This window comes from Lissotriton vulgaris, chromosome 5, assembly GCF_964263255.1.
Source record: "Lissotriton vulgaris chromosome 5, aLisVul1.2, whole genome shotgun sequence".
Classification (NCBI taxonomy): Eukaryota; Metazoa; Chordata; class Amphibia; order Caudata; family Salamandridae; genus Lissotriton; species Lissotriton vulgaris.
The window spans coordinates 2,034,821,635-2,034,837,294 of NC_141693.1; the positions used below are offsets into that span (position 1 = coordinate 2,034,821,635).

General features: G+C 48.6%; 1 protein-coding gene across 1 annotated transcript in view; it reads right to left on the minus strand.

Annotated features, from left to right (window-relative positions):
* Positions 1 to 15,660, minus strand: part of COL27A1 (collagen type XXVII alpha 1 chain) — a 1,047,548-nt gene that overhangs the window by 490,967 nt on the left and 540,921 nt on the right. Inside the window, exon 20 of the mRNA XM_086924958.1 lies at positions 9,082 to 9,126. Coding sequence (XP_086781084.1) covers positions 9,082 to 9,126 — 45 coding nt within the window. The remainder of the gene's footprint in view (positions 1 to 9,081; positions 9,127 to 15,660) is intronic.

A 15,660-nucleotide genomic window follows, 5' to 3' on the forward strand; every position in this document is an offset into this window, starting at 1 on the left:
GTCCTTGCAAATGTTGGGCCGGACTGGGAACCCGGAGCAGCCCTGGCAAATGTTGGGCCGGACTGGGAACCCGGAGCAGCCCTGGCAAATGTCGGGCCGGACTGGGAACCCGGAGCAGTCCTGGCAAATGTTGGGCCGGACTGGGAAGCCGGAGCAGCCCTGGCAAAGGTTGGGCCGGACTGGGAACCTGGAGCAGCCTGGCAAAGGTTGGGTCGGACTAGGAACCCGGAGCAGCCCTGGCAAAGGTTGGGCCGGACTGGGAACCTGGAGCAGCCTGGCAAAGGTTGGGACGGACTGGGAACCTGGAGCAGCCCTGGCAAAGGTTGGGACGGACTGGGAACCCAGAGCATCCTGGCAAAGGTTGTGACGGACTGGGAACCCAGAGCAGCCTGGCAAAGGTTGGGACGGACTGGGAACCCAGAGCAGCCCTGGCAAAGGTTGGGCCGGACTGGGAACCCGGAGCAGCCTGGCAAAGGTTGGGACGGACTGGGAACCCAGAGCAGCCCTGGCAAAGGTTGGGACGGACTGGGAACCCAGAGCAGCCTGGCAAAGGTTGGGCCGCACTGGGAACCCGGAGCAGCCCTGGCAAAGGTTGGGCCGGACTGGGAACCCGGAGCAGCCCTGGCAAAGGTTGGGCCGGACTGGGAACCCGGAGCAGCCTGGCAAAGGTTGGGACGGACTGGGAACCCAGAGCAGCCCTGGCAAATGTTGGGCCGGACTGGGAACCTGGAGCAGCCCTGGCAAAGGTTGGGCCGGACTGGGAACCTGGAGCAGCCCTGGCAAAGGTTGAAATGGAACAGGAACCCAGAGCAGCCCCACCCAGCACTAGACGCCTACGGGTATATGCAGCGCTTTACAAGTATTAAAAATAAATAAATAAATAAATTGAAGAGGGGCAGCATGCTGCTAGGATGATCCACCGGCTCTGGGAGCACAGCTTTCCGCACTCAGACTCAGGGCGCGAAGATGCAGACTCTGGAGGCCGGGCCGGACTGGGAACCCGGAGCAGCCTGGCAAAGGTTGGGTCGGACTAGGAACCCGGAGCAGCCCTGGCAAAGGTTGGGTCGGACTAGGAACCCGGAGCAGCCCTGGCAAAGGTTGGGCCGGACTGGAAACCCAGAGCAGCCCTGGCAAAGGTTGGGCCGGACTGGGAACCCGGAGCAGCCCTGGCAAAGGTTGGGCCGCACTGGGAACCTGGAGCAGCCTGGCATATGTTGGGCCGGACTAGGAACCCGGAGCAGCCCTGGCAAAGGTTGGGCCGGACTGGGAACCTGGAGCAGCCCTGGCAAAGGTTGGGCCGGACTAGGAACCTGGAGCAGCCTGGCAAAGGTTGGGCCGCACTGGGAACCTGGAGCAGCCTGGCAAAGGTTGGGCCGGACTAGGAACCCGGAGCAGCCCTGGCAAAGGTTGGGCCGCACTGGGAACCTGGAGCAGCCTGGCAAGGGTTGGGCCGGACTGGGAACCCGGAGCAGCCCTGGCAAAGGTTGGGCCGGACTGGGAACCCAGAGCAGCCTGGCAAAGGTTGGGACGGACTGGGAACCCAGAGCAGCCCTGGCAAAGGTTGGGCCGGACTGGGAACCCGGAGCAGCCTGGCAAAGGTTGGGACGGACTGGGAACCCAGAGCAGCCCTGGCAAATGTTGGGCCGGACTGGGAACCCGGAGCAGTCCTTGCAAATGTCGGGCCGGACTGGGAACCCGGAGCAGCCCTGGCAAATGTTGGGCCGGACTGGGAACCCGGAGCAGCCCTGGCAAATGTCGGGCCGGACTGGGAACCCGGAGCAGTCCTGGCAAATGTTGGGCCGGACTGGGAACCCGGAGCAGCCCTGGCAAAGGTTGGGCCGGACTGGGAACCTGGAGCAGCCTGGCAAAGGTTGGGTCGGACTAGGAACCCGGAGCTGCCCTGGCAAAGAATGGGCCGGACTGGGAACCTGGAGCAGCCTGGCAAAGGTTGGGACGGACTGGGAACCTGGAGCAGCCCTGGCAAAGGTTGGGACGGACTGGGAACCCAGAGCAGCCTGGCAAAGGTTGTGACGGACTGGGAACCCAGAGCAGCCTGGCAAAGGTTGGGACGGACTGGGAACCCAGAGCAGCCCTGGCAAAGGTTGGGCCGGACTGGGAACCCGGAGCAGCCTGGCAAAGCTTGGGACGGACTGGGAACCCAGAGCAGCCCTGGCAAAGGTTGAGATGGACTGGGAACCCAGAGCAGCCTGGCAAAGGTTGGGCCGCACTGGGAACCCGGAGCAGCCCTGGCAAAGGTTGGGCCGGACTGGGAACCCGGAGCAGCCCTGGCAAAGGTTGGGCCGGACTGGGAACCCGGAGCAGCCTGGCAAAGGTTGGGACGGACTGGGAACCCAGAGCAGCCCTGGCAAATGTTGGGCCGGACTGGGAACCTGGAGCAGCCCTGGCAAAGGTTGGGCCGGACTGGGAACCTGGAGCAGCCCTGGCAAAGGTTGGGCCGGACTAGGAACCTGGAGCAGCCTGGCAAAGGTTGGGCCGCACTGGGAACCTGGAGCAGCCTGGCAAAGGTTGGGCCGGACTAGGAACCCGGAGCAGCCCTGGCAAAGGTTGGGCCGCACTGGGAACCTGGAGCAGCCTGGCAAGGGTTGGGCCGGACTGGGAACCCGGAGCAGCCCTGGCAAAGGTTGGGACGGACTGGGAACCCAGAGCAGCCCTGGCAAAGGTTGGGCCGGACTGGGAACCCGGAGCAGCCTGGCAAAGGTTGGGACGGACTGGGAACCCAGAGCAGCCCTGGCAAATGTTGGGCCGGACTGGGAACCTGGAGCAGCCCTGGCAAAGGTTGGGCCGGACTAGGAACCCGGCACGAGGTTGGGGTGGAGGACCTGCCCCACTTCAACTGCAAGAAGAGGTGTGCTCCGATCATGAGAGGAAAAGGAAGACACAAAGACAGGCATAAAAGGTCTCGTCAAGCTTCCTGTGGCCATTCTGGGGTGGTCAGAATCAATTGTTCTTGGTCATATCTTACTCAGAATCTGGGGTTCAGGGGTATGGGAGAGAATATGCAACGCAGTGGAAAACCCCTATTGAGGTTACACGCATTCCCTGAGGGCCATCATAACCTATCTTACTGAAGTTGATATGTTTTTGCCATTTGTGCTTTTCCTGACTTCAGCTCTGTGTTTATGGATATCATTCCTTTGTACAAGGCTTACATACCCTTGGGTCACGTCTATGCTTTATAAAACAATACATTATAAGGGTCTTTGTAACAGAGCCTGGAGGTCAGGGCCCACACATTCTTGTGAGTGGCAATCCGGCTCTCAGGAGTGGTGCCCAGAGGGTAAGAGACGTTTACCACCTCTGGATGCAGACAACACTTGTGGTCAACAGGATGACACCAGATTGGGCTCAATCACTTTGCATCTGGCTGGAAACCAACCATCTGCCAGGTTTGATCAATTCGAGGACCGATGGCCCAAGAACACAATCTCCATACGTCCCGACCGAGCAGACAAGAGCCCACACCGCCCTGCTTGTTTACATCTCACAACACCATTGTAATGTCTGTAAGAATCTGGTCAGACTGTCAATGAATGGAGGACAGGGAAGCCTTCAGTGCCAAGCATGTCCCCTACAGTTGAAGCTGGCTGATGAGAAAACCCTACTCCCCTGAAGACCAAAGCCTTCTGTTCTCCAAATCCTCCAGATCAGCACTCACTCTCGAGTGGAGACCTCTGTGGCCACTGCTGGCCGAGGGCAGAAGGGTTCCCATCGCTCAGATTCTCCTCCACTGAAGACGCGTCGCAGTTTCAAAGAATCATGATGGTGATGTCAGTGTGCACGAGGGACCCGAGGGATGCAAGCAACCAGCAAATCGAGCAGGTGACGGACCTTCAGGGCTGGAAGAGCAATTTCAGGAAACTTTGGAATCATGTTCTGAGGATTGGGAGATTCAGAGTTCTAGTGTCCAGCACCCCCCCAAGGAACAGAAGAGGACGAGGACTCAAGGTGTTACTTGGGCATGTTGACGGAAAACCCAATCTCAAACATTAGGGTTGCTGTGGCATTCAGGTGATCCAACACCACCCGTGGTGAATCCACCTTCAGCAGCTCGTCATCACGGTGCGGAACGAGTGAGATTTCTGTGCTGCGTAGTGTGCCACATCCAACACCATCAGCTGGGTGAAGCCTCGAGGTATCAATGTCAACCCAAATGGGAGGACAGAAAACTGGTAGGGAGTGGAACCTGATAGAAAAGTACAGGCACGCCATGAAGCAGCATCTCACAACTGGACACCCTCCGACCTCCTAGTTTCAGCGCAAGAAGAAAATGTTTTAGGTTGAACATGTTAAATTTCAACTTGTGGAAAAATGAATTTAAAACATGGAGATCTGGAATGAAGTGCAGAACGCTGTCCTAGGTGAGATCATGGAAGGAACAGGAGCAACATCGGAACAGGACCCCGACTTACAGGAGAAGGCGACTCTTTGTCTGGCTGGGAGTAAAAGATGAGGGTAATGGAAGGACATGACCCATTTCTATGATTCCATTGGGATGGCCTGCTAAGCCCTTAAATGATGTGCCAATCTTCCACCCCCACAGAAAACCGAAAGTAGCCTAACTGGTGGCGCAAGAGAGGAAGAACGCTGCTGAGCCTGTCGGGTCAGATGGCCACCTCCGCATCTGTCCTGCTGCAGGAACTGGTTGGGTTGTTGGGCTGGGTGGGAGGTTTGACGAGAGGCGAGACCCTTTGCATAGCCCTGAAATTAGCAATTTTACCTACGAAATTGGTGGTCAGGGGAAACAAACCCTAGGAGAAAGACATGAGTCATTCCTGTATACACGACTCAAGGACCAAGTCTACCGTTTTGCAGACGAAGCGGGGTGCATTAAATGCATTAAAAGGCATGTCCATTAAGTTCATCGGAACGTTGCAATCGGAGCCATGCATGGCATCTAATGTCCACGGATGAACCCGTGGACCTTGCCACAGAGTCTAGATTATTCATGACCACCCTATGGCTCGCTCTTATTATACCCTGACTCACCTCATTCACTAGGCCAATGGTTGGGCTCTTGTATTACACCTGACTCTCCTCATTCCATAGACCAGTGTTTGGGCTCTTGTGTTACACCTGACTCTCCTCATTCACTAGGCAATGGTTGGGCTCTTGTATTACACCGTACTCACCTCATTCACTAGGCAATGGTTGGGCTCTTGTATTACACCTGACTCACCTCATTCACTAGGCCAATGGTTGGGCTCTTATATTACACCGGACTCACCTCAATCACTAGGCAATGGTTGGGCTCTTGTATTACACCCAGACTCACCTCATTCACTAGGACAATGGTTGGGCTCTTGTATTACACCTGACTCACCTCATTCACTAGGCCAATGGTTGGGCTCTTGTATTACACCTGACTCTCCTCATTCACTAGGCCAATGATTGGGCTCTTGCATTACACCTGACTCTCCTCACGCACTAGGCCAATGGTTGGGCTCTTGTATTACACCTGACTCTCCTCATTCACTAGGCAATGGTTGGGCTCTTGTATTACACCTGACTCACCTCATTCACTAGGCAATGGTTGGGCTCTTGTATTACACCTGACTCACCTCATTCACTAGGCAATGGTTGGGCTCTTGTATTACACCTGACTCTCCTCATTCACTAGGCAATGGTTGGGCTCTTGTATTACACCTGACTCACCTCATTCACTAGGCAATGGTTGGGCTCTTGTATTACACCTGACTCTCCTCATTCACTAGGCAATGGTTGGGCTCTTGTATTACACCCAGACTCACCTCATTCAAAGGCCAATGGTTGGGCTCTTGTATTATACCTGACTCTCCTCATTCACTAGGCAATGGTTGGGCTCTTGTATTACACCTGACTCACCTCATTCACTAGGCCAATGGTTGGGCTCTTGTATTACACCTGACTCACCTCATTCACTAGGCCAATGGTTGGGCTCTTGTATTACACCTGACTCTCCTCATTCACTAGGCAATGGTTGGGCTCTTGTATTACACCTGACTCACCTCATTCACTAGGCAATGGTTGGGCTCTTGTATTACACCTGACTCTCCTCATTCACTAGGCAATGGTTGGGCTCTTGTATTACACCCAGACTCACCTCATTCAAAGGCCAATGGTTGGGCTCTTGTATTACACCTGACTCTCCTCATTCACTAGGCAATGGTTGGGCTCTTGTATTACACCCAGACTCACCTCATTCAAAGGCCAATGGTTGGGCTCTTGTATTACACCTGACTCTCCTCATTCACTAGGCAATGGTTGGGCTCTTGTATTACACCCAGACTCACCTCATTCAAAGGCCAATGGTTGGGCTCTTGTATTACACCGGACTCACCTCAATCACTAGGCAATGGTTGGGCTCTTGTATTACACCGGACTCACCTCATTCACTAGGCCAATGGTTGGGCTCTTGTATTACACCTGTCTCTCCTCATTCACTTGGCCAATGGTTGGGCTCTTGTATTACACCGTACTCACCTCATTCACTAGGCAATGGTTGGGCTCTTGTATTACACCTGACTCACCTCATTCACTAGGCAATGGTTGGGCTCTTGTATTACACCTGACTCACCTCATTCACTAGGCAATGGTTGGGCTCTTGTATTACACCTGACTCACCTCATTCACTCGGCAATGGTTGGGCTCTTGTATTACACCTGACTCTCCTCATTCACTAGGCAATAGTTGGGCTCTTGTATTACACCTGACTCACCTCATTCACTAGGCCAATGGTTGGGCTCTTGTATTACACCTGACTCTCCTCATTCACTAGGCAATGGTTGGGCTCTTGTATTACACCTGACTCACCTCATTCACTAGGCCAGTGGTTGGGCTCTTGTATTACACCTGACTCTCCTCATTCACTAGGCAATGGTTGGGTTCTTGTATTACACCTGACTCTCCTCATTCACTAGGCAATGGTTGGGCTCTTGTATTACACCGTACTCACCTCATTCACTAGGCAATGGTTGGGCTCTTGTATTACACCTGACTCTCCTCATTCACTAGGCAATGGTTGGGCTCTTGTATTACACCTGACTCACCTCATTCACTAGGCCAATGGTTGGGCTCTCGTATTACACCTGACTCTCCTCATTCACTAGGCAATGGTTGGGCTCTTGTATTACACCTGACTCACCTCATTCACTAGGCCAATGGTTGGGCTCTTGTATTACACCTGACTCACCTCATTCACTAGGCCAATGGTTGGGCTCTTGTATTACACCTGACTCTCCTCATTCACTAGGCAATGGTTGGGCTCTTGTATTACACCGGACTCACCTTATTCACTAGGCAATAGTTGGGCTCTTGTATTACACCTGACTCACCTCATTCACTAGGCCAATGGTTGGGCTCTTGTATTACACCTGACTCTCCTCACTCACTAGGCAATGGTTGGACTCTTGTATTACACCTGACTCTCCTCATTCTCTTGGCCAATGGTTGGGCTCTTGTATTACACCTGACTCTCCTCACTCACTAGGCCAATGGTTGGACTCTTGTATTACACCTGACTCTCATTCACTAGGCCAATGGTTGGGCTGTTGTATTACACCTGACTCTCCTCATTCACTTGGCCAATGGTTGGGCTCTTGTATTACACCAGACTCACCTCATTTACAAGGCAATGGTTGGGCTCTTGTATTACACCTGACTCTCCTCATTCACTTGGCCAATGGTTGGGCTCTTGTATTACACCTGACTCACCTCATTCACTCGGCAATGGTTGGGCTCTTGTATTACACCTGACTCTCCTCATTCACTAGGCAATGGTTGGGCTCTTGTATTACACCAGACTCATCTCATTTACAAGGCAATGGTTGGGCTCTTGTATTACACCAGACTCATCTCATTTACAAGGCAATGGTTGGGCTCTTGTATTACACCAGACTCACCTCATTTACAAGGCAATGGTTGGGCTCTTGTATTACACCTGACTCTCCTCATTCACTAGGCCAATGGTTGGGCTCTTGTATTACACCAGACTCATCTCATTTACAAGGCAATGGTTGGGCTCTTGTATTACACCAGACTCACCTCATTTACAAGGCAATGGTTGGGCTCTTGTATTACACCTGACTCTCCTCATTCTCTTGGCCAATGGTTGGGCTCTTGTATTGCACCCTGACCTGCTTCTTTGACTACGCCTCTGGCTGCCTCCTGTATTCCATACTCAGCTGCTCTGGGGCTGGCAATGACCCTCCCCTCCTGGGCACCCTCTTGATCTCGCTCTGCTCCATTGGCTGAGACCCTCTCCTGCCTCATGATCCAAGAAAAATAACACAGCTTTCGGGTTCACATACCCAAGGTAGATAGACAACATTAATGACCCCATAAAAGAGACTGCTCCAAGACTCACTCATCAGTGGACCGAAGGCGTCCATCATCTGCTGTCTCTCCTCACTCCTTAGATCCCATCTGTCAGAGCTTCAGGCCGACCCTTGGAGGAACGATGGAGCGAGAAGCAGGCCTGCTCTCCTCACTAGTCTTAGGGCCCGATGTAGGTGGCTAAATACCGGTTGGTAACAGTGGAATTCATTCCTATGGGTCCCCAAGCCCATTGGAATAAATGGGTAGGTATTCCTTATTATCGAATTTCAATTACCGATTTGGTAATAAGGAATATTAAGGATTCAGTATTTTTTACCGAATCGTTACCTACATAGGAAATACCGATTTCTTAATACCGAATCTGTAAAATTCGGTATTAAGAAATCGATATTTCACAATTACCTACATCGGGCCCTAAGTCTTTCAATCCATCCGATCTCTTTACCCTCCCCTACTCTCTCCCTGCTCTGATCTTTCTCTCCACATTCCTCTCTTTCTCTTGCGGAAAGTCTCAGAGGAAAGAGACAGAAACACTAGGCCTTTGGTGGCTTCAAAACTGGCCTAAAATGGCTCCAGCCTGCTGGGGAAATGCCCAGTGGCAAAAAGGCCAATCCGGCTCTGGTGCAAGCAGCTCTTTTCAAAGATAAGGTGAGGGTCTCTTGGTGTGTGGCAAAGTCCTGGGGCCTGAGCTTAGGGCAGAAGGCCCAGCGACAGCCAATCATCAGCACTCTGCACAAGACAACGTACCTGCTCCCCAATCTTTCCGGGTCTGCCTTCAACTCCCAGTTCACCCTGGAGGAGAGAAACAGAGAGAACATGAGGTCCACAATCCTGTCCTTCAGAGTTCCCAAAGTGCCCCACTTGCCTCATTCTTTCTGCTTTCTCTACACATGCTCATGTCCCCACTGCGCTTACACATCACACCCTCAGAAGACACTAACGCACTCCCTTTTGTTGCCTCATACTCATTGCTTCTTCCACCGTACCACTTTGCCTCAAATACTACATTCCCTAAGCACCCCACATCACCTCATTCCACTGTTTTCTCTACCCATGCCACATCTTCCACTTCGCCTCACACGGTACAGAGATAGAATATCGATGTATAAATATAGATATACATAAAAATCGAGATAAAAATATTGTGGGTCATAAATATCGATGGAAAAAATATCATGGACAAGAATATCGATTGTCAGGTAAGTAATATTGATTACAAAAATATCGAAGTGTCAAATATCGTTTACAAAAATATAGTTGTTAAAATATCGATTTATTATTAATGTTATGTATTTTAATACTTTATGTGATAATTGTTTGCATTTTTATTATATGTGTTAAAATTTTAGTAGTTAATATATATTTTTTAATACAATTTTGCATTTTTAGTTCCATAGCGAGTTGTGGGTTTTTAGGGGAATAGGGTAGGAAGTAATTTAATTATATAGATAGAATTTATTATTTACAGTAGTTAATAGATTATTTTAAATTGAATTTTGCGTTTTTAGTTCCGTAGCGTGTTGTGGGTTTATATGGGAATAGGGTGGGAAGTAATGTAATTATATGAAATTTATTGAATAATTTATATTCATTAATAATTGTATAATTGTGATGTTATTGAGTTAAATGTGTACATTAATTAATTAATAATTGTATGCTAATTAGTTGTTAATTAATTTCAATTAATCAATCATTAATCAATTATGGTAATTGTTGAATACATTTTAGGTGTGTGTGGTGGTGTTTATAGGTGTAAATGTTGAGAAGGGTGGGAAGTGATTTATTTTTATTGATGAATTATTAATTATTTGTTAAGTAATTTGTATTAATTATTAGTAATTATTAATTGTAATTGTGCAATTAATTTATTTTAGGTGTGTGTTGGGGATGTTATAGTGTTAAACAATGTGTCATTAACGAATGTTTACTATCTTTTTAAATAATAATATATTTACATTTTAATATTATTTATGTTAATAATGGAAATCAAATTTATTTAAAATGTTGACTTTTTTGTATTGGTGTGGTATCCAGCACTTTCCCTACTGCTGCACTCTCTGGAGTGGGAACAGTAATTTTTGCCCCTAAGCTATCCAACGCTTTCCCTACTGTTACACTCACGAGTGGGAATAGAAATTTGTACCCCTCCGCTATCCAACACTTTCCCTACTGTTGCACTTACTGGAGTGGGAATAGTCATTTTTACACCTCCACTATCCACTATTTTCCCTGCTATTGTGATTATGAGTTGCGAAATGTATTTTAAATTTTTTTTATAATCGTTTAATGTGTTAATTAATTATAGGATGTTTTATTTTATTTTAAATTATTGATATATGTATATATTTTATTTTTATATAATTTCAAAAGTTTATAAATTATATAAAGATATTAGTTAATAAAATGTATTTAAGTATATGTATTTGTACACATTTTTGTGTGTTTATCTTTTTTTAAATAAGTTTATTTGTTATATTTAGTTAAAATAGATATTCAATATAATTAATTTTATTAAAAATATTAATATTAATTAATATAGTTTGTTTAAGTTATATATAATTTTAAGTTGATATTTTTTACATCTATATTTTTTACTTCGATATTTTTATTCAATATAGTATTGTACTTACCTGTTTAAGTATAGGAAGTCGATATTTTTGTATTAAATATTTTTACATCGATATTTTTGTAAACTATATTTTTTACATCGATATTTAAACATGGAACCGCCTCACACACCACGCTGTCTCACAATGGGTATATTCTTGTATGGCGAAGCCAAGAGGCCGCCCAATGGAAAGGTATTGTATTGAAGCTTTTCTATGGTGCTTCATGCGCTCTATAGGTCACAGCGTGGTGTTTGTTGGCTTAGAATGAGTGCGGTGTGGTGTGGAATCATGCTCTCTATAGGGCACAGCGTGTTGTTTGTTGCCCTGGAATGAGTGCAGTGTGGTTGGTGATGAGCGATGTGGAGTCATGCTCTCTATAGGGTGCATCGTGGTGTTTGTTGGCTCAGAATGAGTGTGGTGCGCTTGGTGATGAGCGGTGTGGAATCGTGCGCTCTATAGGGCACAGCGTGGTGTTTGTTGGCTTGGAATGAGTGCGATGCAGTGTGGACTCATACTCTCTATAGGGCACGGCGTGGTGTTTGTTGGCTCGGAATGAGTTCAGTGTGGTGTAGAATCATGCTCTCTATAGGGCTCAGCATGGTGTTGGCTTGGAATGAGTGTGCTGTGGTGTTGAATCATGCGCTCTTGGAATGAGTGTGGTGTGAAATCATGGTCTCTGTAGGGCACAGTGTGGTGTTTGTTTGATTGGAATGAGTGTGGTGTGGTGTGGAATCATGCTCTATATAGGGCATAGCTTGGTGTTAGTTGGCTTGGAATGAGTGCAGTGTGGTTGGCGATGAGCGGTGTGGACTCATGCTCTCCATAGGGCACAGCATGATGTTTTTTGGCTTGGAATGAGTGCGGTGTGGTGTGGAATCATGGTCTCTGTAGGGCACAGTGTGGTGTTTGTTGGCTTGGAATGAGTGCGGTGTGGTGTGGACTCATGCTCTATATAGGGCATAGCTTGGTGTTAGTTGGCTTGGAATGAGTGCAGTGTGGTTGGTGATGAGCGGTGTGGACTCATGCTCTCCATAGGGCACAGCATGATGTTTTTTGGCTTGGAATGAGTGCGGTGTGGTGTGGAATCATGGTCTCTGTAGGGCACAGCGTGGTGTTTGTTGGCTTGGAATGAGTGCGGTGTGGAATCATGATCTCTATAGGGCGCAGCGTGGTATTTGTTGGCTTGGAACGAGTGTGGTGTGGTTGGTGATGAGCGGTGTGGACTCATGCTCTCTATAGCGCACAGCGTGGTGTTTGTTGGCTTGGAATGAGTGCGGTGTGGTGTGGAAACATGGTCTCTGTAAGGCACAGTGTGGTGTTTGCTGGATTGAAATGAGTGTGGTGTGGTGTGGTGTGGAATCATGCTCTATATAGGGCACAGCGTGGTGTTTGTTGGCTTGGAATGAGTGCAGTGCGGTGTGGACTTATGCTCTCTATAGGGCACAGCGTGGTGTTTGTTGGCTTGGAATGAGTGCGGTGTGGTGTGGACTCATGCTCTCTATAGGGCACAGCGTGGTGTTTGTTGGCTTGGAATGAGTGCGGTGTGGTGTGGAATCATGCTCTCTATAGGGCAGAGCGTGGTGTTTGTTGGCTTAGAATGAGTGCGGTGTGGTGTGGAATCATGCTCTCTATAGGGCACAGCGTGGTGTTTGTTGGCTTGGAATGAGTGCGGTGTGGAATCATGATCTCTATTGGGCGCAGCGTGGTAATTGTTGGCTTGGAACGAGTGTGGTGTGGTTGGTGATGAGCGGTGTGGACTCATGCTCTCTATAGGGCACAGCGTGGTGTTTGTTGGCTTGGAATGAGTGCGGTGTGGTGTGGAAACATGGTCTCTGTAGGGCACAGTGTGGTGCTTGTTGGATTGAAATGAGTGTGGTGTGGTGTGGAATCATGCTCTCTATAGGGCACAGCGTGGTGTTTGTTGGCTTGGAATGAGTGCGGTGTGGTGTGGAAACATGGTCTCTGTAGGGCACAGTGTGGTGCTTGTTGGATTGAAATGAGTGTGGTGTGGTGTGGAATCATGCTCTATATAGGGCACAGTGTGGTGTTTGTTGGCTTGGAATGAGTACGGTGCGGTGTGGACTTATGCTCTCTGTAGGAGACAGCGTGGTGTTTGTTGGCTTGGAATGAGTGCGGTGTGGTGTGGAAACATGGTCTCTGTAGGGCACAGTGTGGTGCTTGTTCGATTGAAATGAGTGTGGTGTGGTGTGGAATCATGCTCTATATAGGGCACAGTGTGGTGTTTGTTGGCTTGGAATGAGTGCGGTGCGGTGTGGACTTATGCTCTCTGTAGGGGACAGCGTTGTGTTTGTTGGCTTGGAATGAGTGCGGTGTGGTTCGTGATGAGCGGTGTGGACTCATGCTCTCTATAGGGCACAGCGTGATGTTTTTTGAGTTGGAATGAGTGCGGTGTGGTGTGGACTCATGCTCTCTAGAGGGCACAGCATGGTGTTTGTTGGCTTGGAATGAGTGCGGTGTGGAATCATGATCTCTAAGGGGGGCAGCATGGTGTTAGTTGGCTTGGAACGAGTGTGGTGTGGTTGGTGATGAGCGGTGTGGACTCATGCTCTCTATAGGGCACAACGTGGTGTTTGTTGGCTTGGAATGAGTGCGGTGTGGTGTGGAAACATGTCTCTGTAGGGCAGAGTGTGGTGTTCGTTGGATTGAAATGAGTGTGGTGTGGTGTGGAATCATGCTCTATATAGGGCACAGCGTTGTGTTTGTTGGCTTGGAATGAATGCGGTGTGGTGTGGACTCATGCTCTATATAGGGCACAGCGTTGTGTTTGTTGGCTTGGAATGAATGCGGTGTGGTGTGGACTCATGCTCTCTATAGGGCAAAGCGTGGTGTTTGTTGGCTTGGAATGAGTGCGGTGTGGTTGGTGATGAGCAGTGTGGAATCAAGGCCCTGGAATGCGCTTGGAGTGTAAGTCGTCGGATGTAGACTTCGTAATGGACGCTCGCTTCTCTTTCTGCGGCTGGACTGGCTTTCAGGGAAATAATGTACTGTACCGGTACTAAGGTATCCTGCCAAGCCAACATGTGGCACAACATTTTTGATTCCCTCGATATCTGGAAGCTCATGGATTTATCAAGATTGGCGCCTTGTTATTTTGCAACAGAGACCATGACATCGCAGACTACTGGCAGTGCGCGTTAGCAAAGTGCTTGTTTTCTTCTTTTAAGGCAAATCTATTTTAGGAATTTTAATAAATAAAATTGCTACTAATTTGTGGGAATCCTAATATTTTAAAATATTTTACCTTGCTCTCGCACTCGCACTTTCAGCTGGCCAAGGTGGGCTGGTGTACTCTGCCTCTTAGAGCGGGTCACCGTGACGATGCCATCTTGGTCAGCGCTCTAGTTTTTCTCTCCGATTAAGCACACACCTCCCTATTTAGGAAGGCTGATGCAAGCGCGTAGCACGCGCCGAAGGCAAGCCAGTCTGCGCCCGTCCGCGCACCAGCCACGCACAGCGCCAGCCATGCTCCCAATTTTCCTTCAGGGAAGGCCAGTCTATGCTACATCTGGGAACAACTTATACACATAGGTAGGAGGGATGCCAGAGGGACACAAGAGAATATGGTGAACAAGGGGAATACCATCACAGTTGACAACATCTCTGAGAGACTGAAATGTGGCTTGATCAACACAGGATCTTTAGTCAAGCATTATCAAGAGGTGTATCCTATGCTGGAGTGCCTTGACCTGGATGTGTTATTCATGACTGAAACTTGGCCACAAGTCAACACTGTAGTTGAATTAGGGTTAGCATGCCCCTAGGGTTATACAATATTTCACAAATCAAGGCCAGCAGGGAGAGGCAGGGGGGTTGGGGTGATATTTGAAGACAAGTGGGATTTCTCTCCCCTACATATCGATGATATTGAGGGCACAGAATTATTCGGCTTCACGTTGAATGAGGCAAGAGAACAAGTGCTGTCTGGGATAGTGTGTTATAGGCTTCCTGGAGGTCAAAACCCTCATATCCAGGCTTTATTTGATACCTTTTTTAACATGTCATTGACCCACTCAAAGACGATTTTAGTGCGCGATTTTAATCTCTGGGATAATGGGAGTTCTAGCCCAGCTCTCAGAGACCTATCGCAAGCATGTGAGAGCCTTCATTCGCTTCAATTGGTACTTCAACCGACTCATCACGGAGGTCACATTTTAGATCTAATATTTTCCAACCATATGGAGGCAAAGATGGTCAAAGTTTTTCCCCAATGCTGGACCGATCACTTTCCAATACATTTTGTGATAACTTTGCCTAATACACACAACAAGCTGACTCAGCCTACAATCTTCCGTCAAGGAAGGGAATGGGCAAAATTATCGAAAAATAGACAGATCCAGTTACTGTCAGAACAGAATCTGTTTGTACCCACTAAGCTGGTGGAAGAAAACTATCAGATCTTCTGAGATCAAAAAAACTATACTCTGGATCAGATCATCCCAGTTAAGAGGTTAAAGAATAGGAAGAAACCATCAGCCCCCTGGTAGAATGAAGAACTGGAAGAGATGCGAAAGAAATGTAAACAGGCTGAAAGGAAATGGAGAAAGCTCTATGATATCTCTGACAAAAATACATTAAAACAAGTACAGACCGTATATAAGGAAACGATCGCCAGGTCCAAAGCTGAATATTATTCTAAAACCATCCTGCTAGCACCCAACAGCGCAAGGAAGGGCCGGCCTCATCCAGCCTGTGCGAG